This window comes from Benincasa hispida, chromosome 8 (assembly GCF_009727055.1).
Source record: "Benincasa hispida cultivar B227 chromosome 8, ASM972705v1, whole genome shotgun sequence".
NCBI lineage: Eukaryota > Viridiplantae > Streptophyta > Magnoliopsida > Cucurbitales > Cucurbitaceae > Benincasa > Benincasa hispida.
Window position 1 is genome coordinate 60,525,275 of NC_052356.1, and position 10,549 is coordinate 60,535,823.

Consider the following 10,549-nt stretch of genomic DNA (forward strand, 5'->3'; position numbering starts at 1 on the left):
TTGTTCGTCTATTCTTATTTATCTTTTTTTAACCCAATTCCCTGCCTATTCAATCCCTATAATCACACACTTGGTTACCTTTGATTACATTGGTTCATGGTCTTAATAGCATTAAAATTGATTATAGTCTCGTGGGATTCGACTCTTTGAATACTCTAAGAATTATTATTTTTTTGGTAGTGTATGCTTGCACTAAGATCTTATTTATCCTTATTTGTATCCGTCATACGCATTTGGTCGATCAATTATAAAGCCCAAAATTGTAATAGTGATATCTAAACTCTTAATTTTGTATCCAATAAGTATTTCGACATATTCAAATTTTCAAGTTTTATTTTTATATCTAATGTAGCTCTAAACTTCCAATTTTGTGTCTAAACATCCTTATTTTTTTTTTTAAAAAAAATGATGATTAAGTCAATAGCTTATTAGACTCAAAATAAAAAATTCAATAACATATTTGAAACTTTTTAAATTAAAAAACTAAATAAGATACAAAGTAAAAATGGACTAAAACTATATTATAATCGTCTTGTTTTTCTGGCTACTAATTTTTTTAACGATTAATTGACTTACTTTATTAAAAAGAAAAAGAAAATTACAAATTAAAAGAGATTTTTGTATGGATGACCCTTTCTCAGCCCCTTAAATGATTGATCCACCCCTTACAACCAAAGGAAATATAACCTTATGTTTACGTTTAAGTGCAGTATTGCGTTTATAATGTATTGCATTAAGGATAACCATATCTATCATAACCCTAACGTGATGGTCATGTCTATATTGCGATCTTCATTTCTCTCCACTCCACCATAATATTTACGGGGAAAGCACAACAAAATGTGTGAGGAAAATGAAGGTCACGATAGATATGACTATCGCGTTAGGGTGACAATAGACACGATCATCTCCAACGCGATACTGTATAAATTGTTGTTAGTGCACTCTGACGTAAATATAAAATTTGATTTCATACATTTGTGAAAGACCAGTCATTAATCATGAAGATAACGTAGGAAAGAGTCATCGATAAAATAAAACTCAAATGAAGATGTGTGAGAAAGAAAGTATGAAAACTAGAATCTAGCATAGCCACAAGTTGGAACATGTAAAAGCAATGGTTGAGCATGAGAATCAGGTCACCCAACTAATTAGAAAGCTTTTATTTTGTTTGTGTGTATAAAACAAAAGTGGTCCACATGATCAACATCAACCTGTGATATTGGAATTAAAGCACTCCAATTTCTTTTATAAAAGGAAGTTATATTCCTTTTCCCGTCCCCACATTCTCTCATCTAAAAAAACCCATAAATAAATAAATACATCATTAACAAAAATGTTATGCCATAGAATTTATTAGTCACATTCACAAATAACTTCTCACATAATATTTTGTTATCTTATAATAATAATGACATAGATAAATGATGATACTTTTAGTGCGAAAAAAACCATATTTAAGTTCAAAGTAAAATTTAATAACATCGTTCAAATCTAAGGAGCGCCACCTAAATTCAGGTAGTTCAATATGTCAACTCCCAAAAGAAATGATGGGGATCTTTTAATATATTTGCTACGCAATTAAATTTTGTCTGTATTTAGCTCGAGATGCAAAATAGAGTTTATGTGGTTTGTAAAAAAATTAAAAAAAATAAAAAATAAAAAACTCACATACGAAACACAAATCTAAGTTGTTCTGCAAATCCCGAAATGCTTCCTAAAAGTATTTGTTTTGTATCTGATAAATATTTGGAGGTTATTCAAGAGAATTCTGAGTACTTTTTCTCCTACTTATTAAGTTCTTAATTATTGTGGTTATGACTATATTAAGTTGTTTTAAAACAATTGAATTTATTATATTTTCATGTGGTTATGATCATACAATTGGGTATCTAAAACCTATTCCTTACACATTTACAAATGGGTATCTTAAAATCTTGCTCTTTACACTAATAATACAAATGGGTATCTTAAAATCTTACTCTTTACTCTCTTTCTGTTAAGCCCAAACATGGGTTCCTCCACATCCCAAAAGGGAATAAAATATAATGTTCTCTTCAACAAATGCTAAAAGACAATATATACATAAGATTATATTTTTTTTAAAAAAAAAGAAATAGACTTTTTTATGGACTTCATGATTTGATATAGACATTTTTTCCCCAAAATGGTGTCAGATTTTTTGTGGATAATCTTAACAAGTTGCCTCAAAGTAACAAAGCCTTTGCCTTAGCCTACATTGTGTGTTGTTATTTTGTCATTAAAAATAGGAAAATTAATTCAAATGGTAAAACCGTTGAAAATATTAACAAGATATAGTAAAATTTTAGAATTATCAATAATAGATGTTGATAGATACTAATAGAAGTCTATATCATTGATAGTTCTAAAATTTTACTATATTTTGTAAATATTTTGATTCATTTTTCTATATTCGATAACAACTCAAAAAAATATTTTTTTTATTAAGGCTCATTGGAGGCCACAATTTTGAATATCATTATAGAGAAGAAACAAATGGTCACCATCACGAATAACATTTATATCATCAATTTCTGCATGATCTGCACTCATCACTTTCGTAGGCTTTGGCCCTCCAAACTTTTCACCTGCACCAAACAAGGAATGGTTGCAATATTGATGTCGGTTGATGATTTTTCAAGTGCTTAAAAGAATGTTGCGTAATATCATTGGAAAAAAAAATTAAATTTATAGGAATTGGTCGTTCCATTCCTTCCTTGTTTTGTAATATAATTTAAGTTAAAATATTATCTTGGTCCATATATTTTTGGTCTTGTTTAAGTTTAGTCAATCTTCTAGTTTAATAATTGATTTTTTTCCTAAGTTTTTTTGTTATTATTTATTGGTCTTGTCATTATATTTACAGGAGTTTTCAAAAATAGAAAAATAAGATAAATTATTTACACAAAAATAAAATTTTCATCTTCTTTGATAGAGAATGATAAGTGTTATTTTTTTGCTATTTTTGTAGATAGTTTGATATTTTTTTTTCTAATTGTGAAAATTTCCCTTCACATAATGTATTTTCTTACCATGCGAATTATTATTATTGTTATTTAATCAATTTTGATAAAATTTAATTTTGAATGACTAATTAAGATTTGTTGAAAGTACAAATTATAAAGATTAAAATTAAACAAAATAAAAGGACCAAAATTACATTTTAACCTATAATTAATTGGATAATCAAGTAACAAACAGGGTTGATTAGCATTTAACCTTTTAAAATTAAGCTTAACTATAAATTTATTACTTTCACCTATCCGTTTTTTTTTTCTTTTTTGTTAATTGATTTTTTTTTTATATATAAAAAAAATCCAAATCCAAACTAAGTCTTGAAAACTTAAAAACAAAATTTGAAATATTTATTTTAGTTTTTTAGAAGGAAAATTTTCACAAATAGAAAAAATGTCAAACTATTTATAGAAATAGAAAAAATACCCTAATAGAAATTGATAGACTTCTATCGGCGTTTATTAGTAATAGGCTCACTGATATACACTGAAACACTTCTATCAGTCTCTATAAAAAAAGATTGAAATTTTATTGAAATTTTGCTATTTTATGTAGATAGTTTCCCTTATTTTTCTATTTTTGAAAATCCCCCTTCTTGAAATTTGATTAAGAACTCGGCCTATTGTTTAAAAAAGATGAAATTATAATAAAAAACCATAAGGATATTTCAAGAACATAAAACTTATAAAAACGAAGTCATTATCAAACGAGACCTACCGGCAATTTTGCAAAGCTCTTCGATCGAATTCGGGAGAAGCATCAACTTCCCATGTTGACTATTAATGTTGCTTCTATCTTGAGGTTGCATATAAATGGTAACCCTTTTCTTGATTTGTGGAGAGACTTTCAAGTAATTAGAGCTAATTGTTGGCAAATTTTCTAAGGATGAAACTATAGAAGAATTTGAAGGACCTCCATTATCTCTTCCTTGTTGATTATGAGAAAAAATGTCCCTTTCACCTCCTTCAATTTGCCCATCAAACTCAATTCTATGTTCATCTAAACTTCCAACATTTTCATCATCATCATCTTTAGAATGATTCTCAAGTTTCTTTAGCCCACCATTATTTTCACACCAAATATTCCCCATTATTCTTTCATATTCCTTCATTTTCTGCCAAAATATGCAACAAAAATTTGTTAGTTACTATAACTAAAAAGGATTTAAAAAAGAAAAACAATGAAAATAATTTACTCAATATAATAAAAAATATATATATACCATGAAGAAGTTGGTCATTATAATATTCCCATCTTCTGTGTTTGATTGAATAATATACAATAATGAAGTTCTCTTGAGCCTTAATATTTGAGAAAGCTTTGTGGTTCTAATTGTGAAAGGTTGTGGCTTTTGATATAAAACTCCAAATTCTCCAAATATATCTCCACCTGTTGCTCTTCCTATAACCTAAAAAATTAACCAAATAAATTGAAAGTTTATTTGTTGAGGTAATTAATTCAATGAAGAAGATTATATGTTATATATAATTATTATTAAGAGGATTTTCAAAAATAAAAAAAATAAGAGAAACTATTTATCCAAAATAGTAAAATTGTAATATTTTTTTTATAGAGACCGATAGAAGTCTATCAGTGTATATCATTATTTTTTTTATTATTTCTGTAAATAGTTTGACATTTTTTTCTATATTATTAATATATAAAATTTGAGTACATACTTGATCATCATTATTCCCATCAACATATGATAATATTAGATCCTGCAATTAAAAAATATTTCTAGTTAGCAAAAAATGGGGATCTTTTTCTATTTTACAAACAAATTAAAAGTTATGTGATTTTTTTTCAAAAGAAAAAGAAATGAAATTAAGAATTTTAATTTAATAATTACTTACCACACTGCCTGAGACCAATATATAGAGATCTGTTTGAGCCTCACTTTGAAGTATAATATCTTCCTTGGGTGGGAAGTACTCAGCCTCCACATCTGAGACCTTAGTATGCAAAAGTTGATTATCACTATATTAGAAACCAAAAATTTAAAATACATTAGTTAATGTATTTTTTCCCTTTATTTACCATATACATTATAGTCATTTTACACTCAAATTAGTATATATATTAGTTTTACATAATGATTTGATCCAAAACTTAAATAAAAGGATTAGATAAGTAAATTTAATATATTTTTATTTCTGTTAAACAAAAAAATTAAAATTATGGGGAATTTATTCCTTGTTTTTTTTTCTTTTTGAAAAAAAAAGAGAAAGAATAAATAATAATAATTACCAATTGGAAAAGAAAGTCATGAGAAACTCCTTCAAAAAGGTAGGCTTTTTGAACAATAGGATAGAAGAGATAGTGAGCTATGGAGGCTCTAATGGCTTTTGGAAGCTCATTCAATGTATCTTGTTGCTTCAATCCCTCAGTTCTAAACTTGAGACATATGTGCGATAACATCTGGTCTTGTATCCGGTTCGGTAATTGGTTTCTCAATGCAAATTCTGTCGCAGCTTGTACTGTATCTCTCTAAAAAAATACAACTAAATTAATGATCGTTTTTATCACTTGTTTTTTCATTTTATAAGTTTGTTTTCACTTTTGTATAAATAATAATAATAATAATAACCATGTTGGATAATTATTTTGGATTGAAAAGAAAAAAAAAAAAAAAAAACAGAGAGAGAGAGATAAGTTTGGTAACCTCTTTCTTGTTTTTGTTGTTCTCTTAGATTTTGTGTTAAAAAAGAAAATATATTCGCAAAACATTTTTCTCGAATAAATTCAATACATTTAAATAAAAATAAAGAAAAATATTTTGCATGGAAATTTATATTATAAATAAAAAATAATCAAAATGATCATGTCACCTTTAATATTATATATTTTATAAATATGAAAAAGAACTAAAATTAGAATTTTTTTAAAAGAAAAACTAAATTTTGTGATACGATAAACAAGAAATAGTTATCAAAACTCTGACAATGTTTGAAGAGTTATAGAGTTTAGGGTTTACGAAGTTTCGGGTGCGACTGGTCCAATGGACGACGAGATTGGTCATGTTACCGATGAGATAAGAAGTGAAGCCCAAGTTGAAGAGCATATAAAAGATATCAAAGAGCATTTCTCTAGGGTTTTCAGCATGAAGATCGCCATAGCCAGTGGTTGTTAAGGTGGTAATGGACCAATAAATGGAAGTAATATAAAGGTTCCATAGACTATCTTCTTTGAAATTTGGGTTAACTGCACCAATCCATGTTTGTTTTGAGTCTGGATATTTGTCTGCTATTACGTAGTTAAAGCACCCAGCACAATGTACTGCGAATAATGTAACCTGTAAATTCATTAGGTATAAAAACAACAAAATATTAGCAATAAAAAAAACTTTATTTTAGCATCAACTTAAATATAGTTCAATTTATCAAAACGAGCAATAGTTCAACTAGTAAAAAAAAGCATAGTCCAACTGGTATAGTGTTTGTACTATCAACCTCGAAGCTAGAGATTTAGTCCCCCACCTCATATATTTTCAATAGAAAAAAACTTGAGTAAAGTCTCGGTTGCACTCAAAATAGTACCTAATGAAAAGCTATCATGTGTCAATTTTTTTTTAATTTTTTTTATTATATTTAGACAAGGGGAGTATAGTTGTAAGGTAATCGTTGCCTTTATCAATATGTACAGAAGATTTGAATCTCCACCACGTATATTGTTGAGTTTAATATAAAATATTATAATTGTTAAGGTTAGAAGTTTTGAATTCCTATATTGAAATGTTCAAGATTCGAATCTTTCTATCTATATTTATTGAGCTAAAAATGGTAGATATTTGTATTGACTTCTTTCTTACTAATGGGAACTTCTTGTCGCTTACCAATAAATTCTCTTTACTATGAGTGAGGAAATGCAGGTAGTAATAGAATATAAACTCTTTCTTAAAAATAAATAAATAAATAAATAAAAACTCATCGAAAATTTATTTAATGGCTTTCCTAATATGTGTTGTATGTGAATTTTTATAAGAAAAAAAATTAGGTAGAACCTATCTTTATATAGTCCAACCGATTATTCGATTGAAATTTATCATGTGATAATTTTTTAAAAAATAAATCATTATTTTTTTTTACAATGTTACAAAAGAATATTATATGAAATAGATATAGCCTAAGCTACCAAACCATTGTACTTTTTATAACATTGTTATAGTGTTCAAAACAAGCGATACTTTGTTTTATCATGACTACACCTAATTTTTTCCACACAATATGGAAAAAAGTTAAATAATATTTACTTAAAAAGAAGAAAAGTTTAGTACATGGCAAACTTAACCCAATTATTTTTTATTAAAAAAAAAAAAAACTGATCCCATTAAAATTTATGAGCCACTAAAGTAGACATGCACATCAAAATCAAAGTGAGGAAGTGTTTTACTTTAAAAGTGGTCACGTATTTATTTGTCCATTAAATGCAAATAAAAGTAGAAGATCTTTTTAATGTCAGCCTAAACCTAGCTCAACCTCACCATTATGTTATTATATCATCTTGGAACTGAATTTGAGTACTTTTAATGACGGTATGGGGGAAGTATTTTATAGAGAATAAAAAAGGAGTGAGTTGAGATATGATGCTTACAGAAATGAGCTTTGTGCAACGGGTCCAGAAATAATTGAACCTAATGTCCTTTTCCAGCCTACAAAAAGTACCCAATAAACAGGTCAGCCGTACCGGAGATCATTGAAGTTAGCTAGCTAGTTGGAATATATATATATATATATATATATATATGAAACAACAAATTATAAAATAATAATAATAATTAAAAAAAAAAAAAAGAAATTGATGATTTGAAACCTTGCAAAAAGAGAGCTGACCCGTCGGAGACGCCATAGCCGGAGCATATTGAGAAGCTTAAACCCAACTTCTCCGCTTTGATTTGTGAACAAGAAACTGATCGACTGTAATGGCGCAGTAGAACAAACGTCGAATATAAACCAAGTAGATAAATACCTATTAGAAAAAGAAAAAAAAAAACAAGATGATCCCAAGAATATTACTTCATTGGTAAGAAAAAAGAATTAAAAAAATATTTGAATGCATTTCAGGCCGCATCTATCTATTTTTATGCTGTTCACTCAAATATCAAATCACAAGTTGTCACATGTCAAAAGTTTTTTTTTTTTTTTTTAAAAAAAGAATAAAATTTGGTGAACCTAGACTAAACTCATTTTCATGCATGCATCCCTTTTAATTATAGAGTAAAAAAGAGTTAAAAAAATATTTTCTTTTAATAAAAACATAAGTAATGTATCAAACATTCATTGGAAGTGAGAGCTGCATAAAATAGATGCCGGGATGCATTCAAATATGTTTCTTTTAAAAAGAATATATATATTTTTTGTCTTGTGTGATTAAAGAGATTTTATGGAGGTAGATACCATCCAAGTTGCACCAAGTATTACTGATCAAAAGAAAAAAATATATATTTTTTGCATCTTGAACTGTTCATCTTCTTGCACATCACTCAATTGGAGTTGAGCGGCAAAAAGATGAGTATAGTCTAGAATACACTCGAGACCAAAAATAAGAAAAATAAAATAATTTTTGTTATTAATGTTTTTATTATTAATTAATAAAAAAAATAATGTTACCTGAGGGCAATTTTTTTGGGGTTGTCAACGAGAAGATAGGATTGAGAGTCGAGATATGCGACGAAGAAAGTTAAAATGATATCGATAGCAAAGAAGGCATTGACAAAGTGATCTATTATGAAAAGAGCATTTTGCTTGTAAGGAAGAAATGCAAATTCAAATGGACAAATCCAAGCTGAGTATATCACTAGAATCACCAGCCACATCTCCCATGCTCTGATAATAATACACCAAAAAAAAAAATATATATATATTATTCTCGATAGAAGGTCATGTTTAAGAATAATTTTAAAATCATTAAAATTTAATCGATCAAAATCCAACATTAAAAGCCAACTCAAGCATATTCTAACTAGGTGAAAATATATACTCTTGAACAAAAAGTCAAACACTTATTTTGAATTAAAAAATAAATAAATAAAAATGTTATACGGAAATACTATTGTTATTTTCACTAAAACAATTAATAAATAAATAAATAAAAATGTTATACGGAAATACTATTGTTATTTTCACTAAAACAATTAATAAATAAATAAATAAAAATGTTATACGGAAATACTATTGTTATTTTCACTAAAACAAGTCAAACATGCACTAAATTAAATGATTAATTTTTCAAAAAAGGGTAAAGAGTATTTGAAACTTTTGTAACAAAACATAGGAACTAGAAGAAGTGATTTCACTTTAAAACAGTCATTGCTTTCCATATTAATATTTGGTTTTCAAAAAGTAAACAATAATTTTTAAAAGTATGAGGAAAAAAATTATTAAGAAAAACAATGATTTAAAGCGAAGTGTTTCGTATAAAAGTAAAGAGAAAATTAAGCGCTTTTCACTTAAAAAAACATTTAAAAAAAAAAAAAAAGAATTACCGATAACGAGGGTCGAAAGGGGAAATGACGTGTTTACGAAGGTTAGTGGTTTGGTTGATAGTGGCGCCAAGAGAAGGCAAAATCTCGGGAGACAAGAAAGTGCTTTTAAGAGCGCCGCCGCTGCCGCCGCCGTTGATTTGGAACTCATCCGTGAAAAACCGCTGGAAGAAGTGCTTCGTACAGCAAGAACATCGCATTTTTCTTTTGAAAATTATACACTCACACAAGAAGAAAAGCACTTTCTTGCCGACGAGAAGAAGAAGATAGTGAGGGAGTTAAATATCGGCCGACCGGGGCGGGAAATAAAGTGCTTTCTCTTTTCTCATTATATAATCCTTTGAAAACTCTGGTAGTTTCTTTTATACTTAGAATTTTGCTATTTATTTAAAAAAATGACCAACACCCGACGAAAATGTGCCACATTACACCTTTTGTGTTTTTTTAATAATTTCTTTCTTTATATGTAAAGGAGAGGAGAATATGAGATTAGTTGTATCTAATCATTGCTCAAAATCACTTGACTTATCCTTTGAGTGAAAATTTGTTAGAATAATTTTGAACGAAAATTGAGATATAAAATGGTGTGATAGTGATCTTGAACAAAAAATTAGATTAGCACATTATTTATGTCATTACCATATAGTTTTAATTCTCGACTTATATCTTAAATTTCTTTTTTAAGGTAATTTTATAACGTTTACAAATGTTTAAGGTTAATAATGTAATTTTAAAAAGCTCATGAGTATTTTTTAAAGGAAGAAAAATCTTTAGGTGTTGGTTGGCATGTGCCAAACTTTTTTTAAAAATTCAAATATTATCTCTAATCACAGCCAAGTTATAGTTTAGCTTCTTTTATAATTTTAAAATTTTCATTTAAAAAAAGGATTTCAAAATTATGGAAGAAAAAAGAAGGAGGACTTGTGGAGGTTGGCAAATGGCAAATCATAAAGGTTCACGTGCAGTGCGCGTGATGTCTGTGACCCTTTTCTTATTTTATTTTATTTTATTTTACTTTTGGGGGGGGGGGGG

The 10,549-nt window shown here is 27.7% G+C and overlaps 1 protein-coding gene across 1 annotated transcript; it reads right to left on the minus strand.

Annotated features, from left to right (window-relative positions):
• Positions 1-2,438: 2,438 nt before the first annotated feature.
• LOC120082670 (potassium channel KAT1-like) lies at positions 2,439-9,868 on the minus strand. The gene is made up of 11 exons (XM_039037930.1): positions 9,521-9,868; positions 8,646-8,861; positions 7,849-8,004; positions 7,630-7,687; positions 6,014-6,331; positions 5,287-5,526; positions 4,893-4,991; positions 4,716-4,757; positions 4,259-4,444; positions 3,754-4,150; positions 2,439-2,609 (listed from the first exon to the last, which is right to left on the minus strand). Exons 1-11 carry the CDS (start codon positions 9,715-9,717, stop codon positions 2,473-2,475), a joined length of 2,046 nt encoding a protein of 681 aa, XP_038893858.1. The 5' UTR covers positions 9,718-9,868; the 3' UTR covers positions 2,439-2,472.
• Positions 9,869-10,549: the final 681 nt, after the last annotated feature.